The sequence below is a fragment of the Sceloporus occidentalis genome, unplaced genomic scaffold, assembly GCF_023333645.1.
Source record: "Sceloporus occidentalis isolate IW3139 unplaced genomic scaffold, rSceOcc1.0.p SCAF_9, whole genome shotgun sequence".
NCBI lineage: Eukaryota > Metazoa > Chordata > Lepidosauria > Squamata > Phrynosomatidae > Sceloporus > Sceloporus occidentalis.
This window is the reverse complement of record NW_028316989.1, coordinates 4,263,732-4,289,377: the sequence shown is the minus strand read 5'-3', so window position 1 is coordinate 4,289,377 and position 25,646 is coordinate 4,263,732. Positions and strand designations below refer to the sequence as shown.

At 40.8% G+C, this 25,646-nt stretch overlaps 1 protein-coding gene across 1 annotated transcript in view; it reads left to right on the top strand.

Annotated features, from left to right (window-relative positions):
- PEBP4 (phosphatidylethanolamine binding protein 4) overlaps positions 1–25,373 on the top strand; it is a 143,068-nt gene extending 117,695 nt beyond the window's left edge. The window contains exons 5-7 of the mRNA XM_089537762.1: positions 6,428–6,473; positions 9,161–9,274; positions 24,272–25,373. Of these exons, the coding sequence (XP_089393888.1) occupies positions 6,428–6,473; positions 9,161–9,274; positions 24,272–24,372 (261 nt within the window). The 3' untranslated portion in view covers positions 24,373–25,373. The remainder of the gene's footprint in view (positions 1–6,427; positions 6,474–9,160; positions 9,275–24,271) is intronic.
- The last annotated feature ends 273 nt before the right edge of the window (positions 25,374–25,646 follow it).

Below are 25,646 nucleotides of genomic sequence, written 5' to 3'. Positions count from 1 at the left end.
GGGGAGGGTGGTGGTCATGCAGCGCTATATGAATCTCTATGGGCATTTACAGCTGAGTAGCCTCCAAGCAGACAACATGTTGACAGCACTATTAAAGTAAAATCTGCTCATCCTGGGTGGCACTGATGTGTTACATAGCCCAGCGAAGTTCTGTACCACCAACTCTCTTGTGCATTTGGCTATTTCAGAGAGCGCTAGGAAAGAAAACGGCTTTGGAAGGCTTTGGAAAGGTTGACAGTTCCCTATGGGTAATCTGCATATATGAATTATAGCAGCCGGCTGGGACAGGACACCGCTTTTTAAAGAAAGGTTTCATTGATAGCAAAAGGGGAAAAAAGAGTATTGTACAAGACTAACATCAACACAATACAACTGCAACAGCAAGGTTTGTTTCTTTCTTTATTGCACCTAGATCCCATCTTTCCCCCCAAATTATTATCATCATCATCATCATCATCATCATCATCATCATCATCATCCCACCTCTCCCTGCAGATCGAGGTGGGTTACAAAAAATAAAAATATGTAACATAGCATAAACACAATTACACAATCCAACCCTCCACCAACATCAAAAAAAACAATCAATTACAAATATAAGATAAAAATTAGTTTTAAAACAGTTTAAAAATGAGTGGATAGAGTAGAACAACTAGGAGCAGACAGGGTTATCATTATAAAGGGAGGTCAGTCTGGGAAGGCCTGCCAGAATAGATCCATCTTTACAGCCTTTTTAAAGGCATCAAGGGTGGTAATATGATGGATCTCCTCCAGCAAGTCATTCCAGTTTCGGAGCGGCCGATGAAAAGGTCCTCTGGGAAACCACAGCCAACCTGGTCTTCTTCAGATGCTCTAGATTCTTCCCAGAGGACCTGAGTGGACCTAAACCACTCCATCACACTGGCTTTTGCCAATACTTTACTCCTGCAATTCCACCAGCTGTTTCCTCTGCTTCACTCCTCCATTCTTTCCTTCTTTCTCTCCATTTTTTCTGTAGAACATATTAGCTCCTTATATCCACACCTCCTTCTTCCTCTCAATTGTCCAACAGTATCTGAGGCTGACTTTGAGAACCATTTTATTCACATAACTGCAACATCAACTGGCCAACAATCCCTTTGAATAAGAGGTCATCCTACTCAAGAGTATTTTTTAAAACACATCTGATAAGGATCGCATTCATCCGCAGCATCTTCACAAGTCGCCACATTCAAATAAGTTCTTTGCTTGTATTTAGCACCTGCCTCAGTTAAGCTGCATCTGATGGCTGTCCAGAGTATGGAGAGCTACAAAATCACTCCAGTTTCAAACATAGCTATTGAACAGGCGTTGTTGCTGTTGTTATTGTTGTGTGCCTTCAAGTTGTTTCCAACTTATGGTGACCCTATCGCAGAGTTTTCTTGTCATGGTTTGCCTTTTCCTCTGAGGCTGAGCAGATGTGACTTGTCTAAGGTCACCCAATGGCTTTTCATGGCCAAGCAGGGATTTGAATCCGGGTCTCCAGAGTTGTAGTCAAATGTTCAAACTACTACACCACACTGGTTGTCATTGGACAGCCATGCTTAATAGATTTGTAGGAGCACCATGAACATAAAGCTGTGCATGAGATAAGTGATAATAGCTTATAAGACCCTGTGCAGGCTTCTAAAACCGATCTCAGGGTGCGAATAATCCCATTTATACAACTAAACTGGGTAGTGCCAAGGGTTGGCACCATTAAAAAGAATCCAGCAGGGCAACTTCCTATACAGACTACCTGCGTGCCACATAATCTTTAACAAGGCTGCAAGAGATTTTGGAAAATGCTCTCTGGTTGCTTGGGGACACTTGAATATATTTGGGTAGGAAATATAAACAAAAAACACCTTTCAATCAACCATGCTTAGGATTCATGTTTAGAAATGTCTGACTATTTAAAGATGCCTATGGGCCAAGCAAAACATAAAACGTCATGTTAGTGTTCAGAGTATTCATCATCCATGTTCCCAAAATCCAGATTTCCAAAAGGGTTGCACATCCAGAACAAGCCATTGTATCACCTTTTGGCACCTTTTCAGGAATACATTTTTGTTGCTAGTTTTTAGTGAGTAAACAGAGAGTAAGTACACTGCCGTGTGGATGTAAAATGCAAACAGCTTACAAACTGCATTTTGTTATTTTTGCACTCTTTCCGCACTACACTTGCCAGATGTCCTTTATTTTAAGACAACATCCCATATTTTGAAATATATTTTCTAATTCTAATCCACATGACAACGAAATTTATTGGGTATAAGATAACTCTCAAGGGGAAGCTTAATGGTGTAGGAATTCTCAGTTTAGAAAATTTGGGGTTGTGCAACAGAAGCAAATAAAATGATATGTTCCCAGCATGCTATAGATCTGTGGAACACATCACCATATAGAAAAACCCAAACCATAGTTCCTCAGAAGTCAGTGCAACACATTCCATTGTAATTATACCCTGGATTATAGACGCAATGGAGAAATCGTGAAGAGCACAGCTTCAACCTACCCACCCTCATTCTCTTATAGTTAGTAATATGAATCAGGATTGTGATAAGAACAACCAAAACATTGTATGCAAGGTTCTCTGGATGCCATAAAGCACCATAAATCCTTAGGTATGATGGCAGCTGAATTCACCCAAAAAGACAATTCTCAGAGATGCATTAACTAGCCTTGGCTGTGAACAAAACTTTTACAACATACTTCCTTGTGGTCATAGTATTCGGAACTATAACATCTCTGGAAAGCATTGGCAATAGATGTTGTTGTTGTTGTTGTTGTTGTTGTTAACTACCCTCGTGTTGGCCCCCAACTCATGGCAACTCTGTGGATGAGACATCCCCAAGACCCCATGTCCTCCATTGCTCTGCTTAGGTCCTATAGACTCAGGCCTGTGTCCTCTTTGATTGAATCTAACCATGTGGAATGTGCTCTTCCTCTCTTTCCACCGCCACCTTTTCTACAATCATTGTATTTTCCAATAATTCAAGACTTCTCACGGCCAAAGTACGACAGACTCAGTTTCATTGGCCCCATACAGACAGGCCAAAATAAAGCTGCTTCAGGTCACTTTGGAGGTATGATGTTTACATGATGCATGCGTCCTAAGAGTCCGGAAGCTGCGCTAAAGCTGTGCTCCAGACCTTAGGACTGAATCGTGGCTTTGGAGCGGCTTCCGGACTCTTAGGACTCATGCATCATTTAAACAGCATACCTTCAAAGTGACCTGAAGCAGCTTTATTTTGGCCTGTCTGTATGGGGCCATTGTCTTGGCTTCCAGAGACAGTTTAGGCTTGATCTGCTTGAGGACCCATTTGTTGGTCTTCTTGACCATCCATGGTATCTTCAGCACTCTTGATTCATCCCGATTTTCCAAGACCTTAATTCCAATACATCTCTTCTTTCTGGACACTCTGCCTCTCACCTCCCCAAAGGACATCAGGACAGTTAACATCTTCGAGGCCCGTTAGCTCTGATGTTTCTTTATCTGTTTGGGGAACACATGTTGAAAGTGGAGCATTAAATCAACATCCATAAGCATTGGCCAGAGCAGAAGGCTTTAATACTTTCAGGGAACAGCTAGTGTGCATTATCCATTTGCCTTTGAAAAATAAACAGAGATACTGTTTTATTAGGATGCTGGTTACTATTACACTGTTCACAATTGTACTCAGATGTTCATCAGCTCATTCATGAAAACGAGACTGCTCCCAAATGACACGAAATTATTTTCCGATGAAACGAATTCCAGACAGAGATGGGAATCCCAGCTCCATTTCCCACCGCCCTTTCCCCACGGCAAGGAAGGGAAAGTGATTTATTCCCCCTGATAAATAGGAAGAAGTGAATGAAAAGATTAAATCATCTCTCCTTGCACTCACAGAAATGTACTGCTGACCCATGCTCTGGCAGGGTCAGATGGAGTCAGAAAGAAGGGTCTAGAAACCTCCGCGGTGGGCGGCCAGTTTGCAATTGGTAATTGCGGTGGGATGAGGAAACACACCGTGCCATAGCCAGGACCCTATCTTTCCAAAAGAGGAAGGGACCTGTCTGCTCAGTGAAGGAATTGCAAATAGTTCCCTTAGTTTCCTTGCTGGAGTCTATAAAGAGATTTATAGTGCAATCCTGTACAAGTCTTCAGAAGTTAAAAGGTCTTGTTTAAGTGTGATATTGTTCCTGGTACGTATGTGCAGAACAGCAGCTTTAATGTTAATACAAAGACTAATAGGTTGCTGATCTTTGCCATGAGCCCAGTTACGAATCATATGGCTCTGGCTGAAGGCATACCAGGTTACCTGAAAATCCTAATAGCAGGTGCAGTGACTAAGATCTGAATTAGGAAACAGAAGTGGCTTTTGTTGTTTTTTGAACAGAATTTGGGGAAGCCAGGGCCAACGTTAAAATGTTAGGTATCATTCCCATGCAGAATTGGAAAAACAGCCTTCCTATGGGTTTATTTCAAATATGTAATTGTTTGGGTTAGATGCATCTGAGGAAGTAGACTTAAGTCTATGAAAGGTCATGATGCCAACTTCTTTCTTTGGTTAGTCTCAATGGGTGCTTCAAGATCTCTCTACATACTGGTTCTACAGACTAACATGGCTATATCTTTGAATCCTTTAACCTAGAAAGTATGAAATCTGGCCCAGATGCCCAGTCCCACTAATACACCTTGGAAAGTTTACCTTTTGGACTACAAGTATCTGAATTCCCCACTAGAAATGACAAACCACTACAACACTCTATCTCCCATATTACCAGTACTCCTTAATATATGAAATATATTATTATTATTATTATTATTATTATTATTATTATTATTATTTATACCCCGCTCTATGATTGATATTTTTACTAAGTTGGGTTCTACATGATCCCCAAATCAAATGGGAAAATGTTTTGATTTGGGGGGTTAATTCAGTACCTGTTGCAAATATAAAGGCTCCTTTGGCTACATTTGGGTACATTTAACACTTCTCTTGCATTCTCCTCTGTGTTAACAGCATTCACAAGTGACACCAAAACGATAAGAGAAAGTCAAATGCACTTTTTTTAGCATCGTGTATGAAGTGCCCTGGGCTGGCATTGGCATGGCTGGAACTTTCTTGATGAACACCCCGCAACAATACATTTCAGGAGGGGGGAAATGCTACTTTGCCTTCTTAGGCTTGCCTGCATCTTTTGGGCATTGTACCTGCTGTCTGTGTGTGCCAGCCTATGTGCTTCTGGAACCGCAGTGACCTTTTTGCCATTCCAAAGATATTAATTAGCCACTGCCTGAATTCTTGGGCACACAATGGTGACGGGGCTTTTAGAGCAAGCTTTTGTAGCCCTGTAGCAACCTGTTGCCCTGATAACAGGTCCAGCTGATCCGTCTGTCAGTCCCTCTCCGCTACGCTGACAGCACATCCTGCGATTCAAAGGAACTCGACAGGCATGCCAAGCCGCCATGTACAAGACAATTACACTTTAAATCTAAATTAGCAAGCAAAACGCAGCTCCCACCGGCACAGTTGCCCTTCCCATCTTTCCTGTTTGGATTAGACACAAAACAATGCATCAAGTGGATGTATTTTTGGGGTGAAAAATAAAGTTAAACGAAGCTAGGTAAACTTTCAGAAACTTCTCTTGCTATAAGCAAACAAGACCTCAGAGGTAATTTAACTGTTTGCACCTGATGCCATGGTTTTGTAACTGGAACTGAAAAGTAGTTATTATTCTCCTTGAATGAAAGGTTGTTTGTCAAAAGTTATTTGTTGTTGCTGTTGTTGTTGTGTGCCTTCAAGTCATTTCCGACTTAGAGTGGCCCTAAGGCAAGCCTATCAGGGTTTTCAGCCATTTTGATTATTATTTTGATTACCATGTTTATTATTTGTTTGTAATAGACTGATTTTAATTGTACCATGTTTAATTCATTTTTAGGGGGGATATGGGGATATTGTATATACAACATATTGTGTACTGGACTAGTTTTAGATGTAAGCCGCTTTGATTGTTTGGTAACAGAAAAGCGGGATACAAATAAATTATTATTATTATTATTATTATTATTATTATTGGCAAGCATCTTCAGTTTGGGTTTGCCATTGCCATCCTCAAATGTTTCTCAGGGTTGTTGTCTTTTAAAATTGTCGTTGCACGCAATGAAGCTGGAATTAACGCATGAACAATAATTGTGAATTTCAAACACATGCTACAAAAAGAAAAAAATCCCACCCAGGTTTTTACCTAAGTTTTCACAGACTAATTTTTCCTGACCGAATATGCTATTGGTTCCTTTGCTAAATATTTTAATGCTGAATTTGGTGTTCAATCATTCTTACTTGTGCATTGCATGCCGCTAATTGCAGATCCTTTTAAAGCTATATATAATTATTCCGAATAGATATAAATCAATAAAATGACTATCTCGTTTTAGGGTGCTAACCTGAAGAATGGGAACCTGGAAGGCCATGTGTTATCAGGTAAGATAGCGCTAGTCAAAATTTCCCTGGACCCTTTTTTTAGTGTAACAAGATGGAAAAGAGTCTTCCATCACCTTTGAGACTAACTGAGGAAAAGAACATTTCCAACATCAGCTTTCTTGGACTCAAGTCCACTTCATCAGATGACGCCTTTGCATTCTTCTTGGACTTTCTAAAGCAAACTGAGCAAGGAATGCTTTTACAAATTCACTTTTCCAACTCAGGCCAGGCCAGGAAAATCCTAGACCTTACGGGACATCTCTAGCTTCTAAGGCAACAAAGTGGAAACATCTTGTGTTCTTTGTTTGTTCATTCTTTAGACTATCCCACATAAAACTATTTCCTCGTGGCACAAACTACTTAATCTTGTCTTTCAGAGCCAGTGTGTAGATTTTCAAGACTGGGCCCAAGTGGGCAGAAAGCTAAACTTATTTGCCCCAATAGAGAAAATGCATCAACTGTGAATTAAGGTCATTTGCATTAAATGTTTTATAGCAATCCAAAGTGTTGTTGTTCAAAGGGAGATTAATTTTCCCTTCTTGATTTGATTAGGCTGTGGACGAATGTTAGCCTTTCCGGTTCCTTCACATCACATCCCTTTTCCTTGAATCCAATCTGAAATGCCCTTCAAGCCAAAATTGGGGATGCAAGTGGCTGGGGATCATGTGCATAGTACATAACAGCTCTTCTTGGTACTAGTCTCTTTGTCACCACACACTGGGGTTGATTTAAGTCTTTTCACCTGATTTACTCATTTAATGTCGATTTAAGTCTTTTAAGTCATTCTGAGCAATTCGGGAATCAAATGCAGTTTCCACTTGCTGAGCATCCAGTACAGCCTATGCATGATACGCTGGATAAAACATGCAGAAGCCAAAATAGCTGGATGTTTAGAAAGGTTTGAGTCTGGGAAGTAAGAAATGCCATATTATAGTCTACTATAAGTCAGCCTCGTGTTTAAGTCGAGGGCAGGTTTGGAGTCCAAAATAATGGATTTTGATATGATCTGTAGATGTCAAGGGTAAAATTTAGGAGCATCTTCAGAGAATGCAGTACTTTGTCACTGACATCCTTCTGGGAAGGACTTCAGGTCATGATCAAATGTGTTATACTCCATCATGCATCCACCAAGTATTTCATGAACATACAGCATTAAATTTTGGTGAAGAGGATTTTGAAGGGAAGACTTGTTTCCTTTTATAAACAAGCAGTACCATGTGGTGTAGTGGTTTGAGCGTTGGACTAGGACACAGGGAAGACCATGTCACTCAGCCAAAGTAACCTACGAGTCACACTCTCTCAGCTTCAGAGGAAGGTAATGGCAAATCTGCACAAAAACCCTGTGATAGGTTCACCTGAGGGCTACCATAAGTCAGAAATGACTTGAAAGCACACAACAACAACAAACATGGTAGTCACATATTCCTTGCAGAGAGGGTTTAATGTGGTACCCATATTCCTGCTATTTGAGAGAGAGAGTGATGCAACTGAATCAGGTGTAATTGAAACAAAAAGGAGAACCTATGGTTTAAAAGAGTCACAACAGATGACTGTCAGCATACCCAAGGAAGACTCTGAAGCAGAAAATGGTTTATTTGGGCAAGGGCTGCTGAATGTTTCACACTATTGTGTTCATCTGGTAATGAGAAAGAGGCAGAAACCAGAATAAGTCTCAATGAATCCCTTAGGGAATGCTCTGGGCTTTGGATGTCATCCACTGAGAGATGGGTTAAGGGAGGTAAGTCAAGGTGGAGTTTGGGGAGAGAAGGAACTCATCTAAGCCTGAGTCTGGGAAAAACAGGCGAAGTGAAAGGGAGGCTTTTCCAAAAGAAGGAGAAACAAGAGCATGCTTGTGAGCTGATGGCAAAGAGCCAGCCACCAGAGGAGACAACAGGGAATGTCGGGAAGAGTGGAAGAAGGTGTTTGGAGTTTATATATACAAACCATGTGTTCTTTAGGGAAATGTGAGATTTATCACCAGTCTCCATCTGCTTCTCACCTCATTCCAGCCCATTTAAGAGCCATAACAGGGTCCTAATGACATCTTAAGCTCTCTCTCTGAATAGAGACTGAAGGTTTGGCCCCAACCTGGAGGGAGGGATTAATCTGTTCTTAAAGTCTGATGAAATATACTAATCTGACGTGGAGCAATTTGGAGTTAAAACACAGAGAAAACTTGTGAAAGGGCACAAGGGAATGAGAGGACACAGCCACAGATCCATCTGGGATAGCAGTGGCTTAAGAGTTGGACTATGACTCTGGAGACCAGGGTTCGATTCCTGCTTGGCCATGAAACCCACTGAGTGACCTTGGGCAAGTCACACTCTCTCAGCCTCAATGGAAGGCAATGGCAAACCTCTTTTTGAGCCAATCTTGCCAAGAAAACCCCAGGATAGGTTCGACTTAGGGTCACCATAAGTCGGAAATGACTTGAAGGCACACAACAACAACAGCATGGGGAAATGACCCAAGTAAGCACCAGGAAAATTCAGAGCGGAGCGGTCAATATAGTTCCTGACATAGATATATTTGAAAAATAAGAGGGTTTTCAAGAATCAGGAAAGGAATAACTTTGGCTGATTCATGTTACAAAATGAATATGGTGAAGCATTAAGGAGGGAACGCTGATGTAAAAGAATAAATGCAGTACATGCTCTGAACATAATGGTTTTATTTCCTGTATCCAGATTACCGCCGACCCACACCGCCATCTCAAACTGGTTACCACCGCTACCAGTTTCTCCTTTATGAGCAGCCAGATGAACCCATAGCTTTGAGTCCAGAAGAGAGTTCAACTACAGGTAAGAAATTGTCCACTTGGGGCACAAAATTGTTCATTTTAAACACTAGTTGCAGGAAGAACATTAGTGTATTGCTCCCCTCCTATTCATTTCGCTGTCCTTGGATGCATTTGCACTGCAGAAATGACGCAGTCTGACACCACTCTAAGTACTGTGACTCCATCCTATGGAACTTGTTATTAATTGTTATTGCAGTTAATAATATATTAATAATATGTTATTACTGTGATTAACATGTTACTTTTTATTGTTTTTAAAGTCACTTTGAAACACAAAAAAGCCTGACATTCCCTTAAAAAGACCTCCCGAGAAGGTCTGAACTGATGGGTAAATGTTACTTCTTCCTCCCAAAAGAAAGCCGGTTCTGTATTTCAACACAAGGAGAAGTCTTGTGTTGCAAATTGCAAATGATTGCAAATTATAGCTCTGCCCCAGTGAGACTGTGGAGTCGAGAGGAGCAACCTGATCCTGGCTTTCACCCTGTGCTTTTTCCTTTTCTGCTCCCTTTTGCTCTTTTTCATATTAACTTTGAAGCTGGTTGACAAAATACAGGCTTAAGGCTGGTCTTTTCGTTTGTTCTCATTCCTCCAAAGGTGTTTGTAGAGCGAGAAGTGCTTGGTAGAGTCACTACTATGGAGAGTGATGTGCTTTGGAGAAAGGCTTGGCCATGCTCTTAATGTTATCCTTTCTTACGTCAACTGGATTATTTACTAATCAAAGAATGGGAATGTAAATAATAGGTTATATCACATTTTATTCAATATGCAATGACATGCTGCGGTTTTGACAATAGTATTTAATTTCAACTTACTTTATTAAATTAAAGTTGCTTCACTGAAGTCAGCTAAAGAATTATTTTAGCAAGGGAAGCTACATCTCATAATCTCAGTTCGACTTGGGAGATTCTGCTTTGTTTCGAGAGATTTCAGATAAATGAGAAAAGCAACTCAAAGTTCAATCTTATATATGCCAATTCAAAAGTAAATTCGGTGAACATATGTCCAGGTAAGATGCAGCAAGCATGGTGCTTTGGGTTGAGTGTTGGACTATAACTCTGCAGACTAGAATACGGTTCCCAGCTCAGCCATGAAACTCACTGGGTGACTTTGGGCAAGTCACACTTTCTCAGCCTTAGGAGAAAGCAATGTCAAACCTCCTCTGAGCAAAGCTTGCCAAGAAAACCCCATGACAGGGTCACCTTAGGGTCGCCATTAGTCAAAAATGACTTGAAGGCACACAACAACAACAAAACTGGATTTGGATTGCTGTCTCAGCCCTTTATTTACATGTACGGGCCTCAATTCCACATCTTCTTGTCTTCTTCTGCAGTCTAAAATAAGCATCTCAAGAGGTCTGGCCTTTGCAAACACTACCTTAGGCTGCATGTACACAGCAGAATTGATGACGTTTGACATTGCTTTAACTGTCATGGAATCCTGGGATTTGTAGTTTGTTGTGGCACCAGAGCTCTCTGACAGAGAAGGCTAAATATCTCAGAAAACTATAGATCCCAGGATACTTTAGCATTGAGCCATGATAGTTGAAGCAGTGTCAAACTGTGTTCTTCAATATAGATGCAAGCTATGAAGATACTGGGTTGTTAATAATATGGCTGCTTTGGCAAACTAATCCAGATGACCAGTCACTGCAAAACAGGTTAAACAAAGGTGGGGAAAGAGTGTTAGGTTGGAAAGACAACGTCCAAATTGAAACAGGGGATGTGAAGGTGAGGAAGGGTCTCAGAGACTGTGAAACCGAGAACAAGTCCTTGCTGGTACATCCAAGAGCTTCTGGAGTTTCATCAGTGACACCTTAAGAGTTATTATGCATATCAGGCAATGAGATAAAAATCATGAATAATGAGATTTGGCAATTGGGGTTGCACAAACTGTCTTGAAACAATGCTCATAAAATAACAGCTCTGCTGAGCCAGGCACGTCTCCGGCACAGAGGGACAGCTAGGCTCCCAGAGCAAAGCAGCGCACTAAGAACCTTTGCGCAAGAAGACTATGAGGAGCGAGATGAAAGGAGAGAGAGAGAGAGAGAGGAATGTGGGTGCCTCACCCATGGTGACACTTCAGCACCCAAGAAGCACCAGCCTCACATGAGATCAGGTTGTGGAGACAGAGAAACAACAGGTGCAAAACAATGTGCTACAAAAGGAATTAGTCACCAGTCTAGGGTTGCCAGAGTCAAAACCGGAGCTGGCTCTGGTAAACTTAATGGTTGTGTGGAAGAAGGAGTTTTGGCAAGGGTTGCTTGCTACCTAGTTGTGCGACTTGTAACAGCTGCAGAAATCCCTTCTTCTGATTGCCGTTTTCCAGTTTTTTCTCGCTACGTGTAAGAAGTCCAAGCCCTTTGGAAACATAAGAAAGTAAAGTTTGGAGCAACGTGCCAAACATTGCTGTCTATTTTTTTGCCTAATTGTGTTCCAGACTTTATGTGTTACAGTGGGCCTTCCACATTAGCTGGGGTTAGGTGTGTAATCCATAAATCACCACCTGATTTTCTTCTGAAATTCTTTGGTGCACTTCATTATCCAACATATGTTTGCAATATCATCTCTAGTGCCTCTTCTGTTCCAGAACACAGCTTGGAACCAGAACCTGGCATTTTGCACTTTGTATATGGTTAAAGTCTGTGTTGTAGAACTTTGAGCATCACTTTGCTTGCACAGATGAGTCCAAATAGTGATTAAATCCCCTCTTAGAAGGAGAAGAGCAGTCAGTCACAGATCCATCATATCTTGGCCCAACAAATGGTGTGCAGGCCTTCCTCCATGATCCAACTACCATTGCTCTGGCCAAAGATGAGAAAAGAGCAGCCAGACATAGCACCATTATGCTATGGCCCAGTAGCTAGAGGGACCCTGTTCCCATGTAAGAAACTCCCATTTCTCTGGCCTCTGTGACAGAGAAGAACAGCTATCCTCTGCTGTTCTTAATCCCTTTTTCCATTGCCATTCCCTTTTTTCCTTATGTGTCATGCCGTATTTAGATTGTAAGCCTGCGGGCCCGGAACTGTCAATGTAATGATTCATAAGCTGACCTGGGAGGCTTTTTTGGCTGAAGGTAGAGTATAAATATTGTACAATAAATAAATTGATAAATATTCTTCCTACGCATTAAGAGGAGCTTCTTGGTGGTAAATTTGACAGGGAAATGGATTGTCTCAGAGGATGGTGAGCTTTCCTTCTTTGGAAGTCCTTGGTTGAATAACCATCTCTTGATGCTTGTTCCTGCATGGCAGGGGATTGGATTAGATGATCCTTGGAGTCCCTTCCATCTCTATGATAAGACAGTATTTCTTATCACAGAACCAATCTGGTGTAGTGGTTTGAGTGCTGGACTATAACTCTGGAGACACCAAGGATTGAATCTCAGATCGACCTTGGGTAAGTCACACTCTCTCAGCCTCAGAGGACAGCAGTGGCAAACCCCATCTGAAGAAACTAGCCAAGAAAACCTTAGGGTCACCATAAGTTGGAAATGACTTGAAGGCACACAACAACAACAACAATTTCTCATCACCCAGCATGACATAACCGAGGGGCAGCCTATTCCCATCTATATGCCAGGAGTCATCATAAAAACAAATTCAGTTGAAACAGAATCTCACCAGTATAAATAATGCTAAAATAAGCAAACTTCAAAGCAGATTCAATGCATTAATGTAAACAGAAGACTTGTTGAAACAAGAGACTTTAAGAGCAGAATTGAATGCCTGCAGGTGTAGAACACATTAATCTATGGGAGCAATCCTATAACGTCAGGACCACCGGTGCAAAAAACCTGCTCCAGCAACCCACAGACCTAAATTCTTTCAGAGATGGGTTAAAGCAAGAGACTCACAAGTTTTAAGAAGATGTGGAAGAAACTGGGAGAAGGATTCTTCAAGGGGTTTGTGAACAGGATCCAGACTATGGATGATCTAACAGTAAAAGGTTCCCAGCAAGCCCAGCTTTAATCTATATGAATACTGGGATTTGGTGAATGAACACTGTGCACAGAAATGAACTGCCACAGCATTTGCTGCCACTTATATTGAAAACCCATGTTGTGCACTGAATAGCATATTGGAAGTAAGACTGGGGACTTGTGCATTTGGCCATAGATAACAGTCAAAGCAAAGCTATCATATGCACAGCCTGAATGTATTTACATGTGGTTAAAGTGAATATTTGGTGTGATGTGATGTTTTTAAAGAAAATTGTGAAAGAAATAATGAATAACTTACTCCCCTTTTGAGTGTCACGTGGTTTGGGACACACTCCCTATACACCCTAATGACACCCCTGACCTGTGCCTCTGTATTTTATACATTAGTTATAAATTGTGTCCAAAATTCCTTTTCCTTATCACAAACCTAGTGCCAGCCAATTTCGTCAAATGACTCCAAGTTCTAGTATAAGCGGAAGAAAAAAGTACTAGTCTGATCAGTACACTCATCCTATGTTTCTGTTAGCCTCACCTTCAAATTTTAGTGTAACTCAAAAGGTACGAAGTATTCTGTATATAATTTCATGGTGACACAAAGCACCCCTTTTTCAACTACAGCTGAAAAATAAGAAAATAAAAATTAGATAGCAATGGATCCTCAAAATTTGTCCAGTCGCTGAGTGACAGGTGTGAGTTGAATATAAAAGTTTCATTTCGCCGGAGTAACTGGGCCACACACTCAATATGAACCTGTATCTGCAGTTTGCTTTTGATTATTATCATTACTGTTCATAACTCAGGCCTATACTAGGCACTATGTTCGCCAAATCTGTTGCGGAAATGCTGAGTACATTTTGCATGTCACAGGCACTCTTGCCTTTCAGACATGAATGAAAAACATTGACGCTTTGCAACTAATTAAATAATATATTAATCCTGGCTCTACTCTAATTAATGAAGAGGAAAGCTTGAGACCCATGCTGCCCAACAGTGTCCTGTAATTATGCTGCGATTGTTTTTTTAATTATGTATTTTGCCCTCCCAGCTCCTTGCCAGCTAAACTCAGCTGTTCATGACATTCCCTTATTTTCTCCTAGATGGAGCAGGAAACTTTCGCTGAGTTGTTAGTCTTTAAGATAATTGGCCACTTACACTATGGAGGCAGTTCGCTCTAAGCACGCTCCACTTTATTGTAATATGGGCAAGAATATGTGGAGAAATTGCTTTGCAGCGGTGCTGGTGGCATGCTGGAGCACGGCGCATCACGCAGTATCGCCTCCATTTATGTCCTCATTCGGAAAGGTACTGATCACCCGAGTCTCGGTGATGAACAGAGTCAAGATGCCTTAAATCAAAGAGCGTTCTACCCTAGACAGCTCCTGATCAGATAAAAGGCTACATGCAGAGAGATGATCTTATTACTTCAATAGGAGTTGCAGGGGCTTAGCACACACACCCCCAAAAATCAGGGTGTATGTGGATCAGGTTAGTATATAAATTAAAGCAAACAGCCAGAGCAGAAGTCTCCAAACAGGGTCACATATTCCCCCCCAAAAAAATCTTTTTGAAACTCTGACAAGTCTCACCCAAAAAAGTCAATTTATAAGTTAATTGACTTGGACTAAGACAGAAGCAGACTGGAAGAAAAGAAAGTGAATAAAGGTCAATTGAAAGCCAGCATGGCATGGTGGTTTCAGCGTTGGACTATGACTCTGGAGACCAGGGTTCAATTCCTTACTTCACCATGAAACTCAATGGTGACCTTGGGCAAGTCACACTCTCTCAGCCTCAGGGGAAGGCAATGGCAAACCTCCTCTGAACAAATCCTCCCAAGAAAACTCCATGATAGGTTTAGCCGTAAGTTGGAGATGACTTGAAGGCACATCGCAAACAAAATATTAGGCCAGTTGCTGTAAGTCTATGGCTACAGAGGGATGCCTAGGTCCTCAGCATTAAAAAAATAAATGCTAACAATGCTGCAGAGTCTGCTGAAGTAGCACTGAAATGAATGGGCTTTGGTGCACCTAACTACATTGGCCATTGCTATAGCATGGGGTTCAATGGTTCATTTGAAAAGGATGGAAGAGTTACTTAAAAATGGCTTCTTGGCTTCAGCAAGGCGTTCGCCAAAGAGAAGAAGTCGGGAGAGAAAACACATGTGTGCATTCATGCCCCGCTAACCACTATTTAAATTCTGTGTATTATTGAGCTTTGGAACTGTAGATTTTAACTCTGCTTAGAATTATGAAATGACATTGGACTAAATCCAGTCCCAACCAAAGTATACCAGCTGAATCAATGTAATTTCCAATTGGATTTAGGGTTTTATTGCCATTATGAGCTTCAATCAACTACCTTGGTAGGCTGACCCTCACCAGAGAAACTCTGCTTCTGAAACGCTTGATGGAAGATTATTTATAGCTTCTTCTTTATTTGATTGCTGAATCATACAGCTATTTTCAATGTTATTTCTGCCAGATTCGCAGGGTACATTTATGAGAGTTTGTTGTTTTTCTAAATGACCTGATCATCCACCATATGGCCGATCCCTTGGATTTCATACGATTCACACACCGCTCAATCCGTAGAGGAGCATTTTGCCCTACATTATTGTCTATTGTTTCTACGCCAACAAAGGCAGCAGATAGATAAAAAATATCTTAGGCTGGCTTTTCTGCTGTCATCAGAAAGATCAAAAAAGACCAAGAATTACAGTTGGAGGATTCTGCGGCCCGTAATTGGCAAATGAAACCATCCGTTGCTTGTGAGTTGATACTGAGACCCACGAACAAAGTGGGAGTCAAGCTGGCAACCTTAGCTTCGCATATTCCATCTGATCTTACTTTACACTAGATCCTTCCTGTCATTTTTAACCTCGTATTTATGTTGATTCAATAGACCCCTGTGTTTCTGTTGAATAAACATGAATCCCCAATATATTCCATCTGTTCGGTGCTGTCAGAATTGCAAGATGGGTGGGATACCTAATCAAAGTGCCTCCCACTGCAAGCTGTATGCGATCATATAGAAAACTGCATGCGGAAAGTCGCTTTGGAGACTAACCGAGAAGATGAAGCAAATTGAAATCCGCACTTCTTTTATGCTAGCTGGGGAAGAAATTGTGGTCAAAGAGTTCTCATGTTATCTTTTATTGAGGAACAGTTGCATGTCAAGCGTATTGTTGGGGAGGGAAAAACCAAAGGCTGATAAGGATTTAGAAACTGTTGTTCTGGATTTAAGAGAGGGAGGATAGCTCTTGCATAGCAATGTGTGGACCAATAATCAATTTTAGTCTCGCCAAATCAATCTTGGAGCTACTCTCTACGTAAGTGTACTGTGTGAATTGGTACGCGCTTTCTCACGTTTGCATTGATGATTGTCTTCACTTTCCTGTGCAAATGCGCATCTGTTCGCATCTATTCGCCCATATCCTGCTGAAAATACAGAGCCATCCATATGCATACAAAGCAGACGGATGGCAACATGAACGATAGTGTGCATTTTTGCAGACACTCTGGTAAAAACTGCAAAGAATTTAATAATAATAATAATAATAAGAAGAAGAAGAAGAAGAATTTAAGGAGTTTTTTTGGTGAGAAGGGTTCTGCAAAAAGTATGGGATTCTCACAAAGTGAATCCCGTGTGCCTGGATCCCATTCTATTCGACTGGAAGGACGAGTATTTTAAACATGTAGACTAGCCCTTGCTTGCTTATTCATAGTATAGGAACTCAGAGTGAAGTACAGGTTGAGTCTCGCTTATCCAAAATGCTGGGGACCAGAAGTGTTTTGGATTTTGGATTTTACATTGTTTATTTATTGTGGATTTTGGAATACCGGTATTTGCATATAGATACAGGATGAGATATCTAGGAGATAGGATCCAAGTCTAAAAACAAAACTCATTTAAGTATTTCATCTATATCTTATACCTATAGACTGTGCCAGAAAGCAAAGGCATCACTGTCTCCATTTTGGTTTTTGGAGTATTTTAGATTTTGGGATCCTGGATAAGGAAGATGCACATTGCATTTCATATGTGCTTTGGCTGCAAATATTCCATGTTGTTCTGCATGTAAAGTCCTGTTAATTTTGGCATGGTTTTTTTGCATGGGATAGTACTTTTAACTCTAGTCACTGCTCTCTATAAATCATTTAGGTTTCCATTTCCATAATTACTATATTGCATCCTAAAATATTTTAGCCACCAGGAAAGTAACATTCAAGCAAAGGTTTCTGTTCCCATTTATAATACTATTTTATAGCCTACTATTGGAAAGTCTAGGAATCTCCATTTGACAAAACAGAGACTGGATGTCTTAATGCCGGATGAAACGGGGATTCCCCATTCTAAGTTTCAATTGCCCAGAAGAGGGCACTAAATTATGGCCCGCGTTGGCCTTTATTAAGATACCTTTGTTAAAATCAGTGGGGAACGGAAGGAGGAAAGAGACACTTGAGGAAGTGAAGACAAAGAAAAGAATTGCAGCGATGATCTTTGATAGGCCTTCGTCGCACAAGGGAGCCATGTTAGTGTTGCGGGTATTTTTTCTGGAGGGGTACATCTGTGCGCATTGGTGTGCATTTCTTAAATAATGTGAGCAGACACCGTCGGCGGCTGAGAACAAAGCAAAGGAAATGAGAAGATTATCTGACATCCATTGATAAGCGAAGGGATGAAAAGATGCGATCGTTTTATCTTCCCGGTGCTAAATGTCATAGGCCTTCGAAAGGCTAGGACAGAGTCAGCACCCCAATTCTTTGTAAAATTAAAATTGGTGGTATAGTTGTGAGTCAGTCCAGAGGTTATACTGGGACAGATTAGGACTGGTCAGTTTACATGGTATGCTTTTTAAAGGCTTACCTAAAGTCTGAATGTGAAACTGTGCAGATTTTCTGCATGCTTTTGATCTTTTCAACATGGCACAGATTTATTACTTTCGAGATATTTGGCCTGAAAGTGTGGTTTTCAGTCAAAATGTGCACACAGTGCCAAGACGGACTATAGCACCATTTCCATCATTATAAGGGAGACTGAGAAATAATAATAATAATAATAATAATAATAATAATAATAATAATAATAATAATATCGTGCCTCTCCCTGTATTGGATCAAGGCGGGTAACAGCAAACAGAAGAACAATAAAAAATCAAACACAAATAACAACAGATAAAAACGTAACAACACATATCAAATCCTAATGTCCCTTATCTCCTTCTCACCCTAAACTCACATTAAAAACAATTCCCAGTAAAATGGGTAATAAAATCGGTCGAGATCAGATCAGATTCTAACCGGATAAGATTAAACAAAGATCTATCTATTTATCTGTCGATCTATCACAGATGTTTAAAATTCAAATTTTATTCGGTGAATGCTAGATCTAAAAAACCTTAATTATTTTGTGTTTCTGTATGATACTGTCTTTTCAGTTATGGAGCCCCCAAGACCTATGCTTTGGTTTTACTTTTAATATTAGTAATACACTGCTGTTGTTGTGTTGTTCAAAATTAGGGGCAATCTACAAAAATGTAATAGAAGCAAGCGTTCTGTTGCAGAGGTCATACATATTATTTGTACAAGTTTTAGAATTGGTTGGTGTTCTATAAAGATTGATCACAACAAAGGTTCAGCTGGTCAGAGTGCCTAACCCAACCATGGAATCCGCTGCCATATGTAGTTTTGTCTGCCAACTTAAATGGCTTTAAAAGGATATAGGATAAAAACATTGATGCTGGGGTCATGAACGGCTACTAGTCAAGATGGCTATATATCATCACCTTTAGTATTCAATCATGTACATGACCAAGTCAAAAAATTAAATTCTTACTTTACAATAAAGTTTCCGTTATAAGAGCCGCAGCCTTTCTATCGGCCATAGCTAAGCCACTGTCAGCCCAACAAGACAGAATCGAAAGGCCTAGAACAGTGATGGCGAACCTATGGCACCAGAGAGGGCTCTGTGGGCACACATGCTGTCGCCCTAGCACAGGGTTTGCCAGAGTTTCTTACTAGAAAGCCAGAGGGATGTGGCACTTTGCAATAAATAAGTGGGGTCTGGGCTGCAGTTTGGGCACTCGGTCTGTAAAAGGTTCACCATCACTGGCCTAGAACATGATATGAAATAGTTTCAATGAACTATGTATTGCCATAATGACTGTCACATATGTATTACTCACACTCCCGATAGTTTTAATATTTAACCTGGTTTTAAAGTCATGTTCAAATTAATGTGCCATTTATTTATTATCTTTGTACCATTCTTATACTTTTCTGTGATGACATATGCTCATGTACTATAAAAGCGATTGATTGATGATTGATTGATTGATTGAATAAAAATTTATCTTGAGTATTAAGAGGCAATATGTATGTCATAAGCCAGCTAATAGATCACAAAGTGAACCAAATGTTGAACTACATAGTCCTTTGGTTTGGTCCAACATAGCTCCTCTTAGGTTTGTATGTAAAAAGCAGCTATCTTTTCTAAAACTCATGCCATCCTTGGTTCTATCGGACTTTCCAAGCCATACCTTGTATGCACCCAATATTCCTGCTGTCCTGTTTAAAGAATAGAGACTTTTAAAAAGAAATGTTCAAGAGGGTTTAGTGGAAATGTTCAAGAGGATTTGGTGGAGACTTGCTGCCTAAGTGACTGGCCTCCTCTTCAAGTGAAGCGAATGGCACGGCAACATGAGTGCGCTCAGCAACATAATCAAAAGTACATGAAACTCTAGGTACTGTTAATGGCAAAAAGGATTCCCGCCTACTCCTGGTGGGACATCATTAATCTTGGCAGAAAAGCTTCAGGACCTCTATCACCCAGGGGAGGAAAACAGTGATAAGGTAGATGAATTATAACACACAAACTTTGCTGATACCAGGACAAAATATGAGTCTGATTGTGTGAGCTCTTCTATCAATAGCCAGGCCAATATCCAGCATACCGTGGCCAGCAAAGTTGTGTACTACTACGCAGTATGTGTGTCTGTTCATTTGTCTGTCTGTTGTGCCGGCATGCTTGGTAAGGTTAAATTGTTGTCTGTTGGCAAGAATTATTAAACATAGAATTTGAACGACTGCACATCCATGCGCCTTTAAAAGTGTTAAGCGTATCTCAGTGACTAGGCAGTCATTCTTCTATCAAGCAAAGATTATAGGATGGAGTGAGGCATGACTCCATATGGTCTGATGATGATGATGATGATGATGATGATGATGATGATGATGATGAGTATTTATATTTCCCGCCTCTCCCACGGATCGAGGCAGGATTACATCATTAAAATGATACATAACACAAAATACAATCAGTACAATATACAGTTATATGTTTTGGAAAGTTGGTGGTGATGGAAGGAAGGAGTTAAATCAGGACGAATAAGACATCTATGGCTGAACACAATGGTTGCATTAATGTTCATAAGGGGCTTTCCTGAGAATTCATTCCTTTAAATGTTTGATCTTATATCATTTTTTAAAAACTAGGAATGAGAGCGGAGTTTTCCTGCCTTCCTTGCCCACCCATTAAATCCGTACTTGCCGGATGAAGTGGGAATCCAATGAACTCTTGCCCTTTTCCCTTCCCCATCTCCTTTCAGAAGAGTTTCCTTTTAAAATCTCCCTTTGTGAATGTGTTAACAGTCCTTATTGCTTAGATGTGAAATGGCCAACTCATTCTCTAATCTCTGCTGCGGGTGACTCACCAGAACATTTTGACAACCAAGAAGAGATGGAGGGAAAGAGGAAGAATGAGCCGCAGTGGGTCAGAAGGGCCGAAATCTATTCTGCCTCAGAACAATGAGGGACTTCACACTTGCCTTGGCCCATGGCTGGAGCTCATTTCCAGCAGTATTATATCATGGGGTTTCGTACTTATCTGGACTCTCGTTCACTTTGAGGAGCTGGAAATGTACAACAAACATCTGCTCCTGCCATTTCCATTAAACAGTGAAGTGTACTGGGGAGCGCATAGGCTTGCCATAGTTGTAGCCGCCAACCTGGGAGTAGACACAAGAGGTCCAGTGCTTTCTTAGTGTCGATTGACATGGTATCATGCATCTGTGCGCTCCAGCTGAGGCCACCGTTTGCCACCACCTTGCTGAGATAAAGCTGCTTTTACCCAAATCCACATCTGTTTTCTGATTTCTTATCCACAGATTGAAAATACTTTATATATAAATTCTAAAAGGCAAACCTTGATTTTTCCCATTTTATATAAGGACGCCATTTTACTCGGCCATTGTATCTAATGGGACTTGATCATCCACGGATTTTGGTATCCACGGGGGGGTCCTGGAACCAAACCTCAGCAGATACCAGGGGTCCACTGTACTGCTGCGTTCAGCCTGGATATGCAGCCTTCAGCAGTGGATAGGAGTACATACATTTGGAGAGTTAAAACTAATGCACCAGCTGCATCTATTCATGCGGATGTCTTATCTGACCACAGTGACACATGCCTTATGTTGCATTGCATGTGGATGACTATAGCTCACTGTGAATGGAGCTGGCTTGGAAGAATGTTGGGAAACATCACCTGGTGCAAAGAAATAAAGCCAGACTCTTGACAAATACTCATTTGGACAAACAAAATTCCTCTGTTATGAAAGCTCTACGGACTATTGCTCTGTTTCTAGACAAAATCTGAAGGGATGATCATGACCTATACAGTCCCATAGCACTCAGCTGAAGGATCATGCTGTGTTGTTATTGTTGATGATGATGTTATTGTTGAGTGTCGTCTAGTTGTTTACAGTTTATGGTGACCCTAAGACTATCATACGGATTTTTTGGCAAGTTTCTTCGGGAGGGGGGGTACCATTGCCATCCTTTGGGGTTGAGAGAGTGTGACTTGTCCAAAGTCACCCAGTGGGTTTCCATGGCTGAGCTGTGATTCCAACCCTTGTCTGCAGAGTCAGATTCCAAAGCTAAAACTACTAGACCACACTAGACTTGAATCCTTGTCTCCAGAGTCATAGTCCAACACTCAAACCACTACACTGCACTGGCTCCCAGCTCACTATACTCTTTCTATATTTTATTTGACCTTTAATAGATCTGTTTTAAATTGATTTCCTATTGTGAAGTCAAAGGCTTTCATGGCTGGCATCCATAGATTTTTGTGGGTTTTTGGGGCTATGTGGCCATGTTCTAGAAGAGTTTACTCCTGATGTTTCACCAGCATCTGTGGCTGGCATCTTCAGAGAATGTATCTCTGAAGGTGCCAGCGACAGATGCTGGCCAAACATCAGGAATAAACTCTTCTAGGACATGGCCACTTAGCCCAAAAACCCCACAAAAATCTATTTTTTTTCCTATTGCTTGCATAATTGTATTTAACTTTTTGGATGCATTTTCTTGCATGCTTTTCTCCGTATCTGTTTTTAGGTTTTCTAAGCTACCTTGAGCCTCAGTGCTGAGGAATATGGTAGAAATAAATCATCAGTAAATAAAGTACTAAATTCATCAATAAATAAATAACATGGTTGGGTAAGTCAGTCCAAGTCTGACAACCTTATACAGAAAGAGGGGAAACGAAGCTCATTATAGAGCGGGGACTTTTCTGTCTTGAACAGTAGCAAAACAGCAGCGCATAGAACCACCATTTCTGTGCTCTTTGACACTGAGTCACCAGGGGCCAGGAGGCATGTTTAAGCTTGCCTTGGCTGGTTCTTCCTTCACTGGATGCCAGGAAAGTGAAGGCAGTTGAACTCTGCTGCATCTTCCTTTGTTCAGCACTGGACCCATTCATTGCCTTGGAGGCAGATAATGAAGCAACTGCATTCAGCTCACTGTTTTGCAAAAGCTGCAGGGTCGGTTTGTTGTGTTTATTAAACCACTGAGATCCGCATTTAGATAAGGTAGGCAGTGTTTCTGGCCCAGCAACAAGGTATTGCATGGGTGGGTCAATGGCAGGTAGTGTTGGATCATAACTATGTGCAGGTACCTGCCAAACCTTTGTCTCTTCTCTACATGCCTTGAAGTAAAGACTCATCCATCTCAGCCAATGGACCCAGTCTTCTCACTCCAGTTATGGCTTCTTCTACTACTTACCCCATGGATTTGGTCAAGCAGTCATGGTCCAAGCCTTCTTCAGTTCCTCCTACAGTTTGGAGGTTGGAGAATCTAAAGAGTTGGAGTTCTATAGAGTTGGAGATCTATACAGCTGGAGAACTGAAGAAGGCTTGGACCATGTCTGCTTGACCAAATCCATGGGGTAAGTAGTAGAAGAAGCATAACTGGAGTTCAACAAGAAGGTGTTGGGTTCCTGAATGTGCATTGTTTTAATACTCTAAATAGTTTAATTCTGTTTTAATGCTTTCATTTCGTATGTTTTTAAATGTATTATTTTAAAAAAAATTGTGAGCCACTTTCAGTCCCAATTTTTGGGGGGAAGCAGGATATAAATAAATATCATCATCATCATCATCACCATCATTTCAGTCTTACTTTACTAAGACATCCCTCTCCACATTTGTAACCCTCCCCTGCTTTTCCGGCACTCATTCCATATTTCCTCTTACCAGGAAAATATCCATTGCAGCATGAAGCCCTCGAGCTTTTCCATTCAGATCAATGACTGTCAATGCAATCCCTGCAATATTACACACAATGTACACATTCTCAGGCCCAAGGGTACAGTAGATATGGTACAATTCCATTTCCATCAGATGCTAGTCCCAGCAGTGGCTTATTTTGTTTCTTTAACTTTGGTTTGTCCCATTTGTATATATGATGGGAGAGTGAAAATTCTGATTTTTAGAGGAGAGTCTGTGGAAAGGGAAAGCTAAATAAGAAAGACATCTTCTGAATATTAGTTTGGACACTCTGTCCATCTTTCCTTCCAGGGAACATTTCTTCTCAGTTGAGAAGTCATGGAAGCATAGGAAGGGTTCATTCATGGCCCCAATCCCTATTCAATAGATGATTGGGACAGAGCTGGGTTTAACCAACATGTTTGCAACCATCAAATGCAATGTTAAGGCCAAATTACAGAATGGTAGGCCATACCGTTTCCAAGAGCCAGGATTTCAGCACTTCTTCTCCCTTTCCAGGTTCTTGGGACATGGAGGACTTTGTGGATCGGTTTGATCTTGACAGACCTGTGGCTTCAACGCAGTTCATCACTAAGAATTACCATGAGGAGGAGCAGTGAAAATGAGATTTCCCCTTGCTTTTGAAATGCTTTGACTTGCATTTCTTTCCCTTTGGAGCTGAAGAGTGAATCATAGCTACTCAGTCTGGAACAGGCCATTGCTGTATCTAGTGCATGCTTACCAGTTCCAGGGGCTTTGCAGAGGTGTGATTTATACTCTTTTAAGTCCAACCTTCTTCCAGCTAACCTTCACTTTGACATGGAGAGGGTTCTGAAGACATCCCTAATTCTATATGACCTCTTCTTTACCTGACCTCAGTGCTGCTTTTCATATTACCTTGCATGCAAAGACACCAACAGATTAATAATCCCCATAGATTCCTTTGCAACAAGCCTGTCGTGATCACAGAGACCTCTCCAGTTCCTTGCAGCTAAGATTTCCGGAGGGAGTTTCCTCCAAAACTGGTAACTCTGTAAATTTACCAGTAAGCCAATTTGTGTGACTGGCCTTTAAAAAAAGAAAATCCAAGAGATTGAAACTCCATCTGATTCTCAAAAGAAGCCAATTCCATCTGTTCCTCTTTTGGTTAAACGGTGTTAAATCAGTCCTGTTTAGACTGATTCTATAGTCTAAGAGGCATTAGTAAAGAATCTTCTTATGTGGATCTTGAATATCATGGAGTAAATGGGCGCAAAAGAAAGTTATCTGTATCCAATAACTGCAAGCTTTTGCAAACATTTAAGTTTTGTACAACTCTGATATGGTTTTAAGTGCCCCTTCGCACATTTCCCCTCCTGTCCAATATTGCTCCTGCCTTGAAAGAACTGAGACTTCATCAGACACTGGTAACAATAAGGACACTTCTTGCTTTATGCATCTCAGTGGCAATAGGCTTCCGATCTTTATTTCTTTTGAGTGCTTCTTTGCATGTTATCCTTTCTAACCCATGCCTACAGTAATACGTCCTAGATGTGGTGTGTTTCTCTCCCCACTCTGCTCCTCTTAACCTAAATACCTACAACGCATTGCAGCAATCACAATAAAAACAGAGCAGCATTTGACCTTGGGGTTTTTTTCCTTCTGTTTTTTCTGTTGCAGATGTAAATATTTCATTTTAAAATACTGCTTATTATGGAAAATCATCTCTAAACTGGGGCATATAATATAAAACATACTAAAAGAACAATTTTTAAAAAATCAGTAACAATAGGATTCAACGTTGTTAATTGGGAAAACACCTGAGTCAACCAATATGCTGTCAGAAGATGTCAGAAACCTATCACAGTAAGTTGCGCTTAGGGTCCAAGGACCAGCAATCCAAAGGGCATAGCCA